At 54.2% G+C, this 18,763-nt stretch overlaps 2 protein-coding genes across 5 annotated transcripts in view; one reads left to right on the top strand and one right to left on the bottom strand.

The window, feature by feature from the left end:
* The window catches only part of PPIL2 (peptidylprolyl isomerase like 2), an 18,786-nt gene extending 15,578 nt beyond the window's left edge, over nt 1–3,208 (top strand). Inside the window, exons 16-21 of one of the 3 annotated variants that reach the window (XM_074356496.1) lie at nt 200–256; nt 827–899; nt 999–1,061; nt 1,156–1,295; nt 1,547–1,666; nt 2,137–3,208. In XM_074356496.1, the coding sequence (XP_074212597.1) occupies nt 200–256; nt 827–899; nt 999–1,061; nt 1,156–1,295; nt 1,547–1,640 (427 nt within the window). In that variant the 3' untranslated portion in view covers nt 1,641–1,666; nt 2,137–3,208. Of the gene's footprint in view, nt 1–199; nt 257–826; nt 900–998; nt 1,062–1,155; nt 1,296–1,546; nt 1,753–2,136 lie in introns of those variants that run through there. The other 2 variants (XM_074356497.1, XM_074356495.1) reach the window with 2 other exon arrangements.
* YPEL1 (yippee like 1) lies at nt 2,861–18,763 on the bottom strand. Of its 2 annotated transcripts, none has more exons than XM_074356498.1 (5): nt 18,606–18,763; nt 8,860–9,142; nt 6,709–6,752; nt 6,266–6,374; nt 2,861–5,639 (listed from the first exon to the last, which is right to left on the bottom strand). In XM_074356498.1, the coding sequence occupies exons 2-5, from the start codon at nt 9,115–9,117 to the stop codon at nt 5,550–5,552; spliced, it is 501 nt and encodes a 166-aa protein (XP_074212599.1). In that variant the 5' UTR covers nt 9,118–9,142; nt 18,606–18,763; the 3' UTR covers nt 2,861–5,549. The 2 variants fall into 2 exon arrangements, with proteins under 2 accessions (XP_074212599.1, XP_010953766.3); XM_010955464.3 differs by lacking the exon at nt 18,606–18,763 and adding an exon at nt 18,189–18,542.

Here is an 18,763-nt window from a genome sequence, read left to right as displayed (position 1 = left end):
ACAGGACACCTGCAGACCTGCCCCTAGGAGGTCGGCAGCAGCCAGGCCTGGAGACAGAGCCCTAGCCCCTTCCCGGGTGTCCGTGCCCTGGGCTGCTCCTGGGCTGCCCTTGGAAGCCTGCCTGGAGAGGGTTGCTGGTGGGGTCGGAGGCCGGGCTGGGGAGGCTGGCACTCTCCCCAACCACCCCTTCCCTCCCCAGCTTCATCACCTTCCGCTCCTGCGCTTACCTGGACAAGAAGCACACCATCTTCGGGCGGTAAGAAGCTGCGTGCCTGGGCTGGCCCTGTGCTCACCTGCCTTCGTCCCTGCCTCTGCACAAGTGGGGACTTGGGGCTTCCCTGCGGGCTGGGGGCCATTTGGCCCTCAGAACCTGTCAGCTCAGGTGGGGAACCTCTCCTGCGGCCTGGCCAGCTGCCCTGCCCAACCCTCTGGCGCTCTCCTCTGTCAGGAAGGTCAAAGCTGGGCCATGCCCAGTCTCCATCTTTCTGTCCAGGGGTTGTCTTTCTGCCCAGGGGTCGGCCCACGAGGTATTTCCAGCTTCATGGCCTTGTGGTCTGTCACACCCTCTAGCTCTGGTCGTAGTGCAGAAGCAGCTACAGACAGAAGAGAACCAGTGATGTGGGTGTGGCCCAGTCAGTCTTGATTGTTGTCATCAGCAGCCCCCACCAGGCCTGCTGACCACACTCCTGTCTCTCCTCTGGCCCCTGGTCTCCTGGCCCGACTGGCTCTTTCTGAAGCCAGCCTGTGCCCTTAGCTGGCCACAGGGACTTGGCCTTTGGGGTGCCCTGCCCCAGGCAGTCTCAGGTGCCCTGTTGCTCTGCTGTAGGGTTGTTGGAGGCTTTGACACACTGACAGCCATGGAGAATGTGGAGAGTGACCCCAAAACTGACCGCCCTAAGGTATGCACCCTGGGAGAAGAGAGGGGCCGCCCCCAGGCTGAGCACTGGGCAGGCACCTGGAGGGGGCCCTCTGCTCACTCCCCCTCCCCACCCCACTAGGAGGAGATCCGAATTGAGTCCACCACGGTGTTTGTGGACCCTTATGAGGAAGCTGACGCTCAGGTGAGGGAGGGCCGAAGAGGGGTGGGGGATTCCCGCTCCCCTGCTGGAGTTGCGCCCCCAAGGGCTCCAGGCAGCCACTATGCTGTCCCGCCAGATCGCTGCCGAGCGGAGGACGCAGCTCGAGGTGACAGAGGCCCCGGAGAGCACAGCCAAGATGAGCCAGGCCCCACAGGGTAGCCAGGGCCCCCAGACGTACCGCCAGGGGGTGGGCAAGTACATCAGCCCCACAGTCACGTGAGTGTCCATGGTGCCCTCCTCCCCTCAGTGTCCCCAGGTCCATGGTGCCCTCCTCTCCCCAGTGTCCCTGGGTCAGAGCTGTTATTGGCCAGGCAGCCACAGGCCCGGGCCTCTTGCAGTGAGCGGGCTGCCATGGGGGCCCCCCTGCGGGCTGAAGAGACGGGGACTTTGGGGTGGGGGGCAAGGGGCTGTGTGACACTTGGGGTCTGGTTCCCCCTGGCAGCTCTCGTCTGCTGCTTCTCTCCCAGGAAGCGTGTGGCAGAGGAAGAGCCATCAACCAGTGCCATGGCCCCTGCGGCCAAGAAGCCCAGCCGAGGTTTTGGGGACTTCAGCTCGTGGTAGCAGCGGGCCTGCCACCCTGGAGCCTGGTAGGGATGTGGGGTGGGGGGCTTGTGTCCACGTCTCTTGAGCTGTATGCCCTATGAGCTGTGACTTAATAAAGCTCTGGCCTGTTGCCTGGGTCCCCTTTACTGGCCCTGGGAGTCACCGGCCACCACCTCCATCCCTCCCTCAGCAGAGGGGCCTGGCCTGAGGGAAGGAGGGGGTGTGTCTTCCAACCCTCGCCCCCCCTCCCCTGTCTTGTCATCTCCGTTGTGACCTGTTCACTCCGCGTGGTCCTCCAGTGGTGTCACCCGAGACCGTGTTAAGGAACATTCTTAGACTCCAGACCTTCTGATCTGGACTCTGGAGGCGGGGCTCCTGAGCAGTCAGGCCTGAGGACCCTGGACTTTTTCTCGGCTTTGACATTTTCTCAAGGCACCTTCCTGGCCACCAAACCAGCATTTCCTTCCTATGAAAGACCTTCAGGGACCCATTCTCCCTGCTCTGCTCTCTGCAGCCCCCAGCCTGGACCCTGCCCCCTTGGCTTTCTGGAAGCACCTGCAACGGCTCGGGGGCCACGGTCTCCTCCGCTGTGGGGCTGACAGGGTCACTGTCCCCCGCTGAGGCCCGTGTCCTGCTGCTGTCCTCGGGTCCATGTAGCCTCCACCTGCCTCCCCGGCCGAACTTCTACCACCGGTTCCAGAACTGCTCCGTGTCTGCTGCTCAGGCCCAGCCCATCCTGCTGCCTCCTCTGAGCCCGCAGGCATGTCCACGCAGACGCAGCACCTGCCCCGCTCAGTGGCCCGCTGCCACCTTGGTCCTTCCCACTGCCCTAAGGGCCTGCCCCTGCCTGCGCCCGTCAGCCGGGGACCTGGCTCATGCAGTGACCTGCCCACCCCTGCTCCAGCTACAGGCTGCTGTCTGATGACTCCCTTGTGAGGCTCATGCCAGTGTTGCTTCCAAGTGTCTGCCTGGCTCCCAGGGAGGCAGTGACCGGGTGGGACATGCTGACACCAGTGAAGACACATGCTGGCCAGGCCGCTCACCTAAGGGCTCCTGGACCCCCGCAGCCATCCTGGAGGAGGTGAGCACGGGCCTGTACTGGCAGGTGGTCCTGGGAGGGCTGTGCTCCCAGCCCTGAACAGCACAAGACCAGAGCCACCCCCAGGGGAGGATGACCGAGACCCCAGGCAGAGCAGAGCGGAGTGCCTGAGGCCAGTGACACCACTCACTAGCCAACATCGGACAGTGGCAGCTTTATTTGTAAACTACACGCAGTCAGAGGCCCGGGGCTGGACACAGGGTGGAAGGAGGCTTTGCACGTGAGTTTGGCAGTCCTGCTCCGAGGGGCAAACCTACAGGCTGGTCTGGGCATCTGGCCCGAGGGAAGGCCGGCCACCCTGGGCTGCAGCCCTGTGGCACCACCCTACAGCGGGGGCCAGGACTGCCCGGCACCTTTGACAGAGGAGGGTTTATGTTTCTGTAGTTCTTTTTAGAGCTTGGATTGCAGTTTTCTAGATGTTAAAAACACTCGGATTTTGTAAGTCCCTGGTGAGGTCATCAGGTGAATTAAAGGACTTTTGAAATAATTTCCATTTCTAATCCTCCTGATATCTGACAGACGCCATCAAGAATAAGCGTGAAAGTATAAAAATACTCTGTATGTACATATAAAGCAGCAGCAGATCCAAGCCACGTGTCTACAGCCAGTGTGCTGTGCAGAGAACACGGTGTAGTTTAACTTAAATGCATTTATACTCCTGGCTTTATTGCCACTCTTCTCAAGAAAAAAATATCTTAAATAATTTAAATAAAAGTCATGGGGTGATATTTACTGTTTAGGAATTTAAAAGGGTGGAACATTCTGGCACTTTACCAGCACGTCTGGTATGGTCTCATGAGTATCCTTCCCTGAAGTCCGCCCGTGGTCAGTTCATTTGGTTTCAGAAGGAGCTTGGAGTTTGCAGAAGACTGACAAGCGTTGTGAGTTTTTGTTGGCATCAGTTACAAAAAGTACCAAAGTCATCACGGACCACTGGTGAACGCATCACCATGACAGCAAAACCAAAGTGCTCAAATCGGAGGAGTCTGAGGTGGTCCCTCGGGGGAAGGGAAGCGTCTCTCGGAGAAGCACCCCCCCCACCCCGTTGTGGCACTGAGGCTGGGAGGAACCAGGCCAGAGGGGAGACGTCAGCTTCGGCCACGTTTCCAGTGATGTCACTCCTCGGGGAAGGGGCCCGCCCATCCTTCTGGGTGTTTAGACAGCTAGGCCGCAGGCATCTGCTGCTTCATGGTTGGCTCAGGCTGACCCCTGGGTGCCGCCTAGAGCCTGCGTGTGGGGGCCGGGACAGTGGATCGTGGAGGGCGGGGGGGGACAGCCTGGATAGTGGGGGCCCAGCTCGGCGGCCGGTGCTGTGCCGAGCACTCCCTTGGCAACCTGGGACATCGAGAGCCGCTATGGCCCAGTGTGGACGTCCCCCACCCGGGACACCCACCGTCAGGGCTGCGAGCTGTAGGCAGAGATGGCACCAGAGGCAAGCCTGGGCGAGCGGCTGGGCCAGCGCACCAGCTGTGGGGCACGGGGAGGCGGGCAGGTGCTCGCAGCCACAGGACCACCTTGTCTGAAAGATGCTCAGAGCCGGCCCACTGCCTTCCTCTCCCTGCCTCCCCAGCCCATCCTGCCCTTCGGCGCTGGGGTCCTGGAGTCTTGCCAAGGTGACCACACCCAAGGCCCCCTGATGCCTGGAGCAGCAGGCCAGGCCCACCGGCCAGAGACAGGTTAGAACATGGAAAATCAAAACTTTTAGGGGACCGCTTTTGGGCCTCCATTCTCTGAAGATTAACCAAAACCCCTGCGCGGTGCTGACTCCCTGCAGAGGCTCGGGCAGATGGGAACGTCAACTGTGGCAGGAACACGGGGCTCAGGAGGCTGCTTGGGGCCCATCTGCCAGCCCGCAGGACCGGTGCCCGACCCAGGGGCACCAGGACCCAGAGAGCAAACCAGCCTGGGTCTCCCAAGTTCGGACCTGTCCTGCTACTCTAACCTTTCCTAAGAAAATTTTAAAACAATGTGGCAAATCTTAAGTGTGTCCTGTTCTGGCCTCTTTCACATGGAAAGATAATTCTTGTTCTTCAAGTACATCAGAGGAGAAAAGGAACCCGAGTTTACTCAGTCCAGTGCGCTAAACTCTAACTAACTCGGGGACCCACGCCCAGCGCCTGTGGCCAAGGTCTGCAGGGCCTCGGCCCGCGCGCAGCCCTGGGGCCGCCCTGCTGCTGCTGCTGCTCTCACTTTCTAGATAAAGAAGCTGTCGGCTTAAATAAACAAGGGGTTACGTGAGACACATTTCTCTTTTGACAGCTTATCTAAATGTTCCCAGTGGTGTCTTGTTTCTGAACAAGGCTAACCACCACCCTTGGTGCCCGGATTCATAGACTGCTTCTGGAGAATCCCTGCACGAGCATCACACCCTCACCACTCATCTGCGAGAGGAATACGCCAGGTGTGGTTTTGTGAATTAGGACAGAAGTGGTTCCCACACCTTCACTCTAAACAAGGGGAGACGAGCTCTCCGAAGAGACCCTTCCCTGTGGTTTCTGGAGATTCGGTTCGGTTTTCTAGCGAACGTGAAAAGGCAAAGCCAAGCTGTCTTAAAGGCATTGGTTAAAAGAAGGTATTAACTAGACGGGTAAGTCATCGGTCGGTTAAGTCTCTAGAACTTGAGAGATAAGAAGGTCATTAAAACATTTCAGAAACAACCACGGGCAGGAAGAGGACACAGGCTGGAGGGACTTACCCCGGGGTCGCCGGAGGGGGCCAGCCTGCCAGGTTCGAGTTCAAGCAGCACTGTCATCCAGCTGCTCCTACGTGTCTGTTACACTGACCGTCTCTTTTGCAAAACAGTATCAAAAGGGAACAGGGGTTTCCCTTTACTCCCAGCCGTTGTCTTTGATCATGTGCGCGAGCTCAATGATGAACTTCCCTTCCTTGTACTTCTGACTGCTCTCAAAGGCGTGCTCCTTGGAAAAAGAGAGAGGTTTCAGAACAGAATCTGTTTCACTCAATGTCATTACACACCTGGCAAAGGACAAAACAGAGGGTCACGTGCCCCCAGCCGGCCCTGCGCCGTGCGGACCGCGGGGGCTGCCCGGTGATCAGCCCTGGAGGGCAGTGTGGGCCTGCGCTGGACTCATCATGGTCACACTTGGAGGGACCTGTTAGTTCAGGTTTGCCCCCGGGCACCTACCCTGTGCAGGGCAGTGAGGTGGTGGGAAGAGGGGCTCCTTCCTGGGGCTCCAGGTAAAGGGGGTGGTTACAGGTGTTGGAGGAGGAGGCCATCTGCTGGGGGGCATGGGGGAAGGCAGCGCCTGCAGAGGACAGCCTCCCGATTGGCCCACCACTTGCAGCCTGGGGGCCAGGGGTGCGCAGGGCAGAAGCTGGGGCATGGGGACGAGTGGGAGCAGCCTCCCTCCCCTGTCCCATGGGGTCTGTGAGTGCCATCAGCTTAAAGATGCTATTTTCACACGCATTCTGACTGACAGCATCTGTCATACCACTTGGCACATTTTGTTTCCACCTGTAACATTTTACGTCACTGCAGTGAATCTGTCTGGCCCACGCGTGTCCGAGCAGGACGGGCACTCACGTATTTCCACCCGAGCGTGGTCTTGCAGTTCTCACAGAAGATGTCCGCCACGGCGTGCAGGCCGGTGAGCAGGACCCGCTCCTCCGCGGGGCCGCAGCCCACGTTCACCCTGCGGGGAAGGAGGCGCTGGCACCCTCGCAGGGGCCCTGGGCCAGCAGCCCCTGCCGCCAACCCTGGATGGACCCGCCACCTGTTCCCAGGGACACGGTACTGCCCTTCCTGCCTCTCCGCCTGCCCCCTGCCCACCACACCTTTGACAAGAATGTAGGAGGGGACGGGCTGTGGGGAGGGCCCAGGCCCGCCGTCTCAGTGGGAACCAGCCCACACCAGCCCTCAGGGAAGAGCATCCACCTTCTCCAGATGCTCAGACCTGCCAGCAGATGCCAGCGCAGAAGCAGGAAGTGGGACCTGGCAGTGGACGGGGTGAGGGAAGAGATACTCACACGGAATTGAAGAGGTAGGCTCGTCCCTGACTTCCCTGAAAGGACTGCAAAGAAGAAATAGTTTTAGAGGATGTGTTGCAGAGAGAGGAAGAGAATGCTGTTTGACATTTTGCAATCAAAGTGGAGAAGCCTGGCATCACACTGGAGACGGCGAATGGGTGGAGGGGCCGCCCTGCACAGTGGGAGTGAGCGTCACCGCCCAGGTCCACATCCCCGGGGCCTCGCGGGTTCTGCCAGGACGGGACACAGTGTCAACCATCCGATCTCAGGGCAAGGGAAGCTTCCACTCTTTTCTCCTAGAAGTTTTTTAAAGTTGCAGGCCAAGACAACCCCTTTCTTGGAGGAATGGCCCTTCCAGTGACAGCTCACCCCAGGAAAGTGTTACCAGCTGAGAAATAGCTTGGAGCAAGATCACATTTTCTGAGACGACCGAAGAGGCAGAACAGGGTATTTGTGCCTCCCTGGGAGTCCAGCCAGCCCTGGGCTTCACAGCCACAAGAACCAGAGGGGATGCCAGATGGGGGCTTATCATCTGGGGCACCAAGCTCAAGTGACCCAGCAGGACACAGACCTCAAAACTAAACCGAGAAACGCAAACGCATCCAGAGCACTCTTGGCTCCTGCCTGTCGCCGGCAGGAGTTCACGGGCCGGGAGCAGAGCTGCCTGGGGCACAAGGCGCACGTGCAGACCCAGCGCCGCCAGCCTGAGGGCGGGAGGAGGCGAGAGAGGACAGTTACTGAGGCCCGCCGGCCAGCGAGCAGTACTCGTGCAGACATAGGGCTGGGGGTACAGATGGGCGGGTGGGAGCACCGAGAGGAAAGCCAGCTATAAAATGACAAGAACAAAAGTCACACCAAACCAGCAACAGTGGTGGCCCCGCGGGACACTCAGAAGGAAGCAGTGCTTTCAGGTGTGGTTACGGCCAAGGCGGTTCCACAACGGAACCAAGCAGAGCCCCTGGCTGGGCCTTCAGAGACGTGTCCCCTGAGCCACAAACAGAGCTTGGTTCCCAGCCACCAAGACCAGGGCCTCCTGTCCGCAGGCTCCAGAGGCCAGCATTTTAAGTACACAGTCTTCAGACTTAAAAAAAACCAGTCTCTTCTTACGTGGCTTTCTAGGATTAGAAATATTAATTTATGTCCAATTTAACAGTCGTCCTTATCGGCCTTCAGTTTTCTAGCCCGATTTTCCGGCTCCTCCCACCAATTCCGCACGTCCGCCTTTTTCCTGGATCAGTGCTGCGCTGTCGGCTCTGGGGCTCTGCCTCGGGCCGGGCTGAGCAGAGCTGGGCTCTGCGAACGTCCGTCAACGAGGGTCAAACAACACGCACCTCCGGCCTGGGGGGCGCTCCGGCCTCTGCTGCAGCTACTGTCACTCCACAAAAGTAGCCCCGGGGGTGTGCCAGTGGACGAGCATGGCTGGGGCCCAATAAAACTTCACAAACGCGGGTGCGCGCAGGTGTGCCTGTGGACGGAGCCTAGCAAGCAGGCCTGCCAGCCCCTTGAAGGCACCCGTGGGCAGGGGCTGCCCGTTATGCAGCGGGACCCGAGCCTCATGCGAGCTGGATTGTGACTGAGTAGCCTCGCAAGGAAGAACAGGCAGCGGGTCGTTTCTCCAGTGGCTGAACACGAGCCTGCACCTCTCTGCACCTTTTCATCCCAAAATGCTGCTTTAACATCAGGGCTGCCTCCAGCGGGCAGCAGTGGAGCAGCGGCCGTGGGGGGGGACTGTCACTGCTGCCCCAGGGAGCATGTCCTCTCCCACTGTGTCGGGATTGTTGTCAGTGTCCCCAAGTGGCTGATTATACACACAACAAACCGCTAATCGGAGACCAACGTGATGAGGGGGAACCCCCTCCTTTCATGTCCAGAGGCCACTCCTGGCCCCGCACAGCGAGCCGGGCTCAGAGCTTCCCTGTGAGATGCCATCTCCCCCACGATAGCCTCTTCTCTTCTTAACCACTATGAGTTCAAAACATTTCTTACCTCCCTGACTATTAAACTACTGCCATAGATCTTCTAGGTTTCCTTTGTTCCATCGGTGTTCTCTGCCCTGATGAGTAACTGATGCACCTCGCTCCCCGTGACCCTCCCCAGCGCTGCCCGCCGTCACTGCCGGGGCAGCCCCTCGGCCCCGACCCGGCCACTTGCCTTGGAGATGAGCTCGTCGTGGTTGGCCAGGTGGGCTCTGCAGTGGACACAGCTGTATGTCCGGTGGCAGTTTGGCAGATAAGCTTGGAAGGTTTTGGACTTGGTCATCTTCACCATCTCTGCGGGGCTCTCCTCGCTCAGCTCAGGGCTGGCGCAGGGGCATCTGCAGCTCTGCCGGCCTCTCTGACACAGGAAACACTGCAATACGCATGCAAGAGCCGTTGTTGTGCAGAGGGCGTGTGGCACTGTCCACACCATGGGGATGGGAGAAAAATGCAGCGACCTGTGGGCAAACAGAGACATAGCAATGTGTTTAGGACGCGTGTGCTGTAAAGAGTGGGGGAGGGCAGGCCTCCATGGTAAAGGTCTAGTTCTTTAACCTCTATTGTGCACACAGAATACTAACACCTATGGCTGAACTATACTAAATGTAGCTGGAAGTGGCAGGTGAACTACTTTTACTGAAGAGTTTGAGAAAATACTTGATAAAATACATTTTGTATCACGTGTGACTTCAGGAAATGTGAAAGAAACAGCAGCCTACAAGATGCACATCTGCGTGAGGCCAGCAGCACTGGGTATGCCTCGTCCCAAATCATGGAATCAGTGACTCAAAGCACATGACATTTATGAAATGTGTGATGGATCCAGTATTAACTCATTTTTAAGAAATTACCTGCTAGTCAGGAAAGAGCCCTCACATATATACTCAAATGATTTTCGACAAGGGTGCCAAGACCATTCAAGGCGGAAGGACAGTCATCAGCATATGGTGCTGGGGACACAGGGTACTGACATGCGGAAGAATGAGGTTGGACCCCTTCCTCACGCCATATACAAAAATGAACTCAAAAGGATCAAGGACCTAAATGTAAGAACAAAATCTATAAAACTCTTAGAAGAACACGTAGGAAAGAATCTTTACAATGTTAGATTTGGCAGTGACTTCTTGGATAAGAAACCAAAAGCACAGATACGTATGTGAATTTATTGAAGGTAAAGTGAGGAAAACGGGACAGAGGCACAGGTGAGGAGGTAATGGCACGGAGTTTCCAGGACTGAAGACAGACACCCATCTACAGGCTAAGTCCAATAATCCCAAGCAGGAAAAATAAAAATAAAGCCACACCTGGTCACATAATAATGAAACTGCAGAAAAGAAAAGAAAAAAAACCTTAGAGGTTTGCAGGGGAGGGAAGATTATCTTTCAGTGGAGCAACTTCCCGAGTAACATGGAGCAGGGAAGGTACTTCAGAGAGTGAACTGCTTTCCCAGAACTCTGCATCCAGTTAAGGTATCCTCCAGGAATTCAGGGAATGACACTTGCAGACAACTAAAAAGTTTCGCTTTGTAACTTTCTATCCTTTTACCACTTTAACTTCTTTATGTGACTCACATACATACAAGTACGTAAAACAAATATACTGCTGGCAAGTGATTAGGAATCATGTGTCCGTGTTGCCACCACCCAGTTTCTAGCCTTATCTTTTCATCCTTTCTGTGTCCTTGTTTAAGGTGTAATCAGTAAAGGAAATTCAAGGGTATGCTTCAGACAGAAGAGAAACAACACTAAAGTCTGAACTTCAGACTCGAAAAGGAGGAAAATGGTGAGTAAAGAAAATGATAACCATGCAGGTAAGCAGAGCAGGGCGCCGGCGTCCGGACAGACCTGCTCGCAGCCAGGAGTGCGGGTGGCCCGGGAGGGGCAGGCGGATGAGCCCCAGGTCCTGGTGTTGGCCAGACAGAAGACTCATACATGGATTAAATTTAGATCCTGGTAAATTCAGGAGAAGTGTCCTAATTCCTGAAGAAACATCTATAAGGACAAAGACCCAGGTGTGTAACTTCCAAACCCATAGAGGCGGCAAGGAAGGGAGGGACCGCGCGATGGGAAGAGGAAGCAGAGTCACCGAAGGAAGAGGGGTCTCGATGCTCATGTTCAACAGAAATGGACTAAACATTAGAGCTTAAGGTTTCAGACTAGACAGAAAACCAAGCTCATGTAGCTGCTGTTGACAGGACACACACCTTAAACAAGGACACAGACAGGATGAACAGATAAGGCTAGAAACTGGGTGGTGGCAACACAGACACATGATTCCTAATCACTTGCCAGCAGTGTATTTATTTTACGTACTTGTATGTATGTGAGTCACATAAAGAAGTTAAAGCGGTAAAAGGATAGAAACAGTTACAATATTTAAACAGCAAAATAAAAACTACATTAAATATATGAATATTTCCCTTATGAAATAATATTTAAATGAAGAACTTTATTAGTGATAAATGGGTAACTTCAGAATGATAAAAACAGCAAGGAGATAATAAATAGCATATGTTAATCTTATTACCTAATAACATAGTCTCAAAATATTTAAGTCAAAAATTGAAAGAACTTTAAGGAGAAAGAGAAATCTATAATCAAAATAGAATTAGTGATAATATATCAAGTATAAGCATACACAGTAATGTATATATTTATAGTATATATAAATACTATATAGTAACTGTAGTATATAGAAATACCTATGTATATATTTGTATAAAATACAGTCTATAAACAGTGGCTTTTTTACTGTATCTTTCAGTAACTGAGAGTAAACACAAATGGGCAGATATACAGGATTTGCACAATGTTATGAACAAACTGGAACTAAAAGACAATTAGAAAACTAAGAAGCACAGAATCTGTGCTCACTCAGTGCCCACAAACATTCACAGAAGTCAACCACACAGCAAGTCTCAGCAAACTCTCCATCACCATATATGCTCTGACCACAATGCAATTAAATTAGAAATCAGCAATAAAATATAACTAGAAAAGTCCTCGTATGTTTAGAATTTAAGAAATGTACTTCTCTATACCCATGGGTCTAAGAATAGTGGAAATTAGGAAATATTTTGAACTAAAAAGTAACTAATTACTTACCAGGACTTTAAGGGACATGTGGAATCTTACCGGGTGGATATCAGAAAATAAGGGGGGGAATGAATGAGCTAAACACCCATCTTTCAGAAGTTAGAGAAGTAACAGGAAAATGACCCCAAGAAAACAAGGAAATAAATAGTGCGGGGGCAGGGGGAGAAACAGAAAAGGAAAACGTGGACACACGGGAGAAGATCAGCACAGCCAGAGGTGCGTCCCCGGGAAAGACAAGTGGACCTGACCCACCTCGGGAAGCAGGGAAGTGGGGAGGGGGCCACGCAGGGGAGATGCAGGTGGGCGGCACCTTCTGGGGACATCACTGCTGAGAGGTGCCGGGACAAATTTAAGTCAATATATTTGAAAATATAAACTGCACAGATACATTCCTAGAAAAGAGTAACTGAAAAATACGACTCAAGACGAAACAGAAAACCTGAATAATCCTTTAAACATTAAAGAAACCAAATCATTGGTAAAAAGTCTCCTCTCCAATTCAGAGAGAGGTTGCACCCCCCCAGCCAGCTGACGGATCCGACAGCAAACCCCAGGCAGAGCGGTACAGGAATGGAAATCACTACATTTCTTCTCAGAAACCAAGATGCAAACATCCTAAATATGACCAGGGAACAATATTCAATATCTTGTAGTAACTTACGGTGAAAAAGAACATGAAGATGGATCTAAGTATGTTCGTGTATGACTGAGGCACTGGGCTGTACACCAGAAACTGACACAATGTTGTAAACTGACTATACTTTAATAAATGTAACATCTTGGTTAAAAAAAGAAAGAAAAAATACTATGACCATACAGGGTCTAGCACTATTTTAAAGGAGGATACAATTAAAGTGATTTTATCACAAGAATGCAAGATCATTTAACATTAGAAATGTGATTAATAAAATTTACCATTGATTGTTCGCTGTGTATTTCAATAGATGCCAAAAAAAAAGAGCATTTGACAAAATTTAATGTCCATTCACAATTTTAGATACACTCCATGCAGACTAAATGTAGGGACTTTCCTTCTCTGTTACGAGGCAGCTACAAACAAACAAACCAAAAAGCCCAAACCACCCACAGTAAACATCGTGCTTCATGGTAAAACTTAGAAAACGTTCTTCCTGAGATCAGGAATAAGCCGGGATGCCCTCTACACGGCCAGAAGCCCCCCACCCAGCACAGGAAGGCAGGACTAGGGGATCCAGCATGTAGCTTATGAGAGGAAATACGCTCTCATACAATGCAGGGGGCGATATGTACAACGGATGTAACAATACAAAGTACCTAAGAGCACATTCGAAGACCTGAATCATCTTTACAGAGATTATAAAACGTTGAGAGGCATTAAGAAAAATCTTATTAATAAATGGAGAGCTAAACCACGACCAGCACTGGAAGATGTAAATATCTGAATGTTCCCCAAAGTAATTTTAAAATTAAATGCAATTCAGTGTGTGTGTGTGTGTGTGTGTGTGTGTACGTGTACAAATGAGTCAGGGAGCCAGTGAGAGACAAAGAGAGATTTGACTGAGTCTAAAACTTACTCTGGGGGAGGGTGTAGCTCAGTGGTAGAGTATGTGCTTCAATCCCCAGTCCCTCTATCAAAAAAATAATAAATTTTTTAAAATAAAAATAAATAAATAAATAAAACTTACTCTAGAAGTGTCTGGAGGGGAGGAAAAGGTTTTCCTTGACCTTCTTACGATCCCTGGCTGGTCTTTAAATGAAACCGACAAAGGCAGAGTAAGAGGCCGGCGAGGCCACTCCTTCAGGAGCAAGATAAGCGGTCCTGTCGTCTCCCTTAGAGTCACCCAGACAGGGGTCCTGGCTCAGGACGGAGAACCCGGCCCACGGGACACCGAGGTGCCCAGACCCACCCCACACACAGGGGACAGCAAGGGCCTGCAGCTCATGCGGAAGAGGAGCTTCCTCCAGAAAACTGCGCCAGGCGACCGGGTATCTATACGAAGAGGAGACAAAGTGGGTTCCCACTTCAAACCTTGAACCAGAGCTGACAGCTCACACTTCCCAACAGAAGGGAGGGCCCCGCACACAGGTCCCGCCTGTGTCCAGCCTCCAGGACGCAGCCAGTTCCCTTCCTCAACATACACTGCTCACAGCCAAGTGTCACGGTGTTTCTGGAGAAGTCTGATTATATCAGACACCCCCCGTTACTGGTTCCCCAAAACTTTTCCCCCATTACTGCCATTAAGTCTTGTGCCCATCCTGAATTTTCCCTTGGATTTCTCTAGACTCAAGGACAAGGCATCACATTAGTCCCAATACATCTTACCGGCTTTTCTCCGTTGCCCTGACCAGGCCCTTTATGAGTTTGAGCCCTAGCATCCCTGCCATCTTTGATGAGCTCTGGGGAGGCACGGGAACACCCCTGCAGCCGCCCAGCTGGGACGCCCTGGCTGGCTCCGTCCCCAGCTCTGCTCTGGCCACGTGGCCCTCACCGTCCACAGACACACCTGACCAGAGACGACAGACACCGACCTTCACTCAGCCCAGCCTTTAAGCAGCAACACTCCTTATTCATAGAACGGGGGTGCCCCTCATTTCTAACTCAGAGTTGCCTTCGATGGGACACCACGGTTTCAAGTGGCAACTTGCGAGGGTTTTGTTTCTTTTGAATTTCTCCATGCCACGTACTGGTCACCTCCTGCAGGCCCCCTGGGGTGCCCCCGCCTTGCCCATGGGCTCCTGTCACCTCTGCTGAGCCCAATCCATCTCAGTGCCCACGGCCACTCTTCAAAGGCAGGTGTGTGCCTCCTGCCCTTGTATCTGCCACCTGTGTCTCCTCCCCCACCGCTGTCACCACCCCTCCCCAGGTGTCCTAGTGGAGCAGGGGCCGGGCCTGGATCTGGGTCATGGCTTTCACGCTGGATGTCCCCGAGGCATTGGGGAATCCTGGCCAAGTTTTCCAGCAGCCAGTATACAGATGGGCTCTTCCAACGAGAGCTGCTGGCCACTTAGTCTCCACCCGAGTGACGGACGTGCAGAGGCATCGCGTGACACACATCTACGAGGGGCCACTCTCTCCCCTGGGTTTGGAGAGCAGCCACCATCCCCAAAAAGATATCCATGTGGGGTACGTTTTTAGAGCAAAGACACTATTCTGGGTTCCAAAAGTTTCTCTCCGAAAATAAGCATGGATATGTGTTTTAAGAGAATGTGAATCAGGCCCGTGTCCACATGGTGCCGTTACCACGCTTTCTGAGACAGACCCTGAGAGCCAGGACCCAAAGCAAGCAGCTACATTCCCTGGACAGAGCGGACTCCTGGCCTCCAGGCATCCCTTGGTCCCCACACAGGTTCACTTGTGACCTGCGCCCTAGCCTCCACCCCACCCACCTGGCTGCGGGGACGGATGGAGGCATGGGGACATTCTACTCCATCACCACCGCGGGAGAGAAAATGCAGCAGCTCTGGGAGAGCCCCACGGCCGAGGCCACTCCTATTCTAAGCACCTGACCGGATGAGAACCAAAGGGATTAACAGCAGCCCGGAGAGGTGAGTGGTCTAATGAGTCTCACTGTGCAGATGGGAATGCAGGCCCAGAGAGGTTAACCAGCCTGCAAGGTTGCACAACGTGCTGGATTCAAAGCTGAGAGTCTCCACCCTGGACCACTGCGTCTGCAGACACCCGAACAGGTGTGAACATCACTCACTGATGCAAACCAAAGTCACAGTCGTCTCTGTCCTACAACTTAGCAGGGTGGCAAAGATTTTTTTTAAGTTGATAACCCTGCTGGTGAGGGCACCTGCGATATCACCATTTGGTGGCACCACTGGAGCTCCGGGCACAGGTCCCTGGACTGAGGGTCCCTCCCTGCATCTCCCCCACCCCAGGCTGACTAGCACAGGTGCAAGGTAACCAGGAAAAGGTTGTTACAATATCACATGTAATAACAAAAGATCAGAAATCATCCCATGTCTAACCCAGAGAGACTGGCCAAGGGCACTGATATACCTATCAGAAATGCTTCCAAGGTGGGACTTCAGGCTGGGGACAGGAAGCACAGGGAAGGTGACTTCCTTCTCACCATCTGCTTTTGTGTAACACCAAGTGTGCGCACGGACTGCTCGAACTCGCGCACACAGGCATGAGAGCCCTGGGAGGCTCCCCATCAAAGGGCAACAGCACGTGGGTAATTTGCCTCTGGTGGTACCAGCTTTCCTTCACACACACCAGCTTCCTTCCTCCTTGAATTAAAGGATGAAAAGCTTTCTTCCACATTTCATGAACTGCAGCCTGGCTGGACCCCTGGGTCCCTGGGAGGGGAGAGAAGCCTCCTTCAGCCCCACCCGCCACCTCCCTCACCCTTAGAGCAAGCCCCCACTGCTCTCCCACCTGCAGGGCTCTCGGCCCACCGTCCCTCACACCCGTGCTCCGGTCCTGCCCCTGCTGGCTCCCATGACACTGCTGATTCATGCGCTGGCACTGAGCCTTTCTTTTCTAAGAACCCGTGAAACATTCTTTTTATTTCTCTCATTAGTAACTAAGCTTCCCAGCTGTGACCCCGGGACACACCCCAGCAGAGGTGCTGGCTTCCTGGCTAAGGAAGATGCAGGGACAACACAGGCAGGGCTGCCCACTTCTCAGCAGGAAGGGAGGGGACAAGACCAGAAGACTGGGTGGAGGCGGGAGGAAAGGGGCCAGGAATATTACACCATTTTATTAATCACATGCTAATTAAAACATAATCAAGCATCGAAGCCCTGTCTTGGGGCACGGGAAGGGAAAACCCAGAGACGCAGAGAGGAACCAGAACAGGGCTGGTGCTCAGGGGAGGGCGCGGGATGCTGGGGGGACGGGTGGCACATGTGTGGGCCAGGCTGCGAGGATGAGGCCCAGAGGGAGCTCAACCCAACTGCATCTGTGGAGGCTGTGGGGCCTGGAGCCCAGGTGGTACCCGATCTGTCTGATGGGGGTGAAATGTTAATCCTACGGCTGCTGAGAATCACACCTGGTGTCACGTGGCTGGGACAGTGTGTCACACTGTCTCCAAACCTCACAGACCTGAGGCTCCGCAGGTGCCAGAGCAGGTGTCCCTTCCTGGGTAGGGGCGACAGGGCTTGGCTATGGGACTTCACTTTATCCTTACCAGCTGGCAGGCTTTTGGCAGTGCCACTGCGCCTGTCATGGAGCAATGTCGCCCGCAGTCAACTGGACCTCATATCCTCTGGGCGTCTTTCCTGAATCCACTCACACTGCCCTCCCTAGAACCCTCAGCCTCCAGGGACGAAAATGTTCAGAACTTCCTACATCCTCCCCTCAGTGCCCATTCCCACTCCCTGCAGGTTTGGCTGATTAGCAGATCTACTTGTCTAAAAAGTTCGCACCAAATGACTCTCGAATGACTAGCGTAAGAGTGAGAACAGTTTTAAAGCAGGAGGACTCTCACTGCTTCTTCACACGCTGAAAGATTTCCCACTGATCAGTCTCCCAGGAAGGAAAATACACTGAAACTCCATGGCAGGTCACTTGCCCCCTCCACCCCCATCCCTCCCCTGGACAGAGGGTCCTTGTGGAACTTAGTGCAGAGAGGTAGGGGTCACAGATAGACACTGTAGGACACCACTCTCAAAGAGCTTTATAAATTTTACTGCTTGAAAAATGGAAAGAATTAATATCTGGAGTCTAGTTAAAAGAACGCAGCTGTATCAGTCTTTAATTTTGGCGAATGCAGCATGAAACAGGGGCTGTTAACAAAGGGGACACTGGGTGTGGGGCACGTGCTGGGACTGTCTATACCATCTTTGCAACTTCTATGTAGATCTAAAGGTATTCCAAAATAAGTTTATTTAAGAACCAGAAAGACTACTAATTAGATTGGCAATGAAGAGCATTCAGTTACCTTTTAAAAGTGCCCAATAAATGCCAGGCCTTGGGCTCACAGCTGTGGTAAGACATGCTTTTACCCTGGTCCTAGCTCAGGGGTTCCCACAAGTAGAAGACACTCTAGCCCAGGAGACACACGGGGAGGGAGCAGGAGGGGCCGGAGAGCCCCAGAGTTAGCCCCTCGGACAAGAGCCCAGTGCACAAGTATAAACCTCAATGTCGCCGAGATCCAGCACAGCACTGAGATGCACAGGGCAGGGGCTCCACCAACGTGTGACATAGCTCCTAGCGCAGAGCAGAGGTAGGAAGGGGCGCAGGTGCTGGGAGGGGACAGCTGGCTCGCCTGACGCTCCTGAAAGCCATCCCCAGAGCAGGTAAGAGAATGAGGGACTGGTGGGTGCAAAGCACAACATTCCTGGGAAAGGAACAACAGGAATGCAGGAATGAGACTGAACAGAAAAAGTCTGGGTTGGGGACCTAACGGCCTCCAGGACGGGCGGCACTCTACCGGAGACGGAATTCCAGCCTCCTTTCCGCCCTGGAGCTCCGCACCTGACGTGGACTTCACCCATGCCGGCCTGGGGTGCGGGCGCCGCACGCGACAGGTCCGCAAGCTCCGCGCCCTCAGAGCCCAGCTGGTGCTACAGGTGGTGGGGAGCTCAGTCGGGTCTCGACCTTTCCGTGGGCGACTTTCCGTAACCGTGCTGGGAGGCCTCTTTTGTCCTCATTTCCCAATCGCGACCCTTTTTTTTTTTTTTAAGAGGGAAAAGCCTCGGTGTGGCTTGTTCCGTCCCTTCCCCGGGGCGGGGCCAGACGGGATGAAACCGGGAAACGCGCCGACATCAGGTGTGTAGTCCGCGCCGAGCCCGAGCCCGAGCCCGAGCCCTCCCGCCGCGACGCGACGCGCCCTCCCGGCCGCCCCCGCCAGCTAAGCCCGCCGCCCCGGCCCGTCCGGCCCGCCCTACTCACGGCCGCCCGCAGTTGCGCGCCCCGGCCCGCAGCGCCCAACGCTCAGCGCGGGCGCGGCTCTCCGGCGGCCCCGGCGCGGCCCGGGACGCGCTGCGGCCGTTGGCGCCTCCGCCGGGCGCGAGGCATCCCCGCCGCCGCCCGCGGGCCCCGGCCCTTTG

Source organism: Camelus bactrianus, chromosome 32, assembly GCF_048773025.1.
Source record: "Camelus bactrianus isolate YW-2024 breed Bactrian camel chromosome 32, ASM4877302v1, whole genome shotgun sequence".
In the NCBI taxonomy this organism is placed as follows: Eukaryota; Metazoa; Chordata; class Mammalia; order Artiodactyla; family Camelidae; genus Camelus; species Camelus bactrianus.
This window is presented reverse-complemented; position numbering and strand designations above follow the sequence as displayed.

What these genes read in the sequence shown, in the direction of transcription:
- YPEL1 (XM_010955464.3), bottom strand. Translation starts at nt 18,208, where the DNA reads ATGGGTGAAGTCCACGTCAG. An exon ending in ATGGGTGAAGTCCACGTCAG is followed by an intron (nt 9,143 to 18,188) that starts GTGCGGAGCTCC and finishes GTTTGCCCACAG; the next exon opens with GTCGCTGCATTTTTCTCCCA. An exon ending in GCCTACCTCTTCAATTCCGT is followed by an intron (nt 6,375 to 6,708) that starts GTGAGTATCTCT and finishes CCTTCCCCGCAG; the next exon opens with GGTGAACGTGGGCTGCGGCC.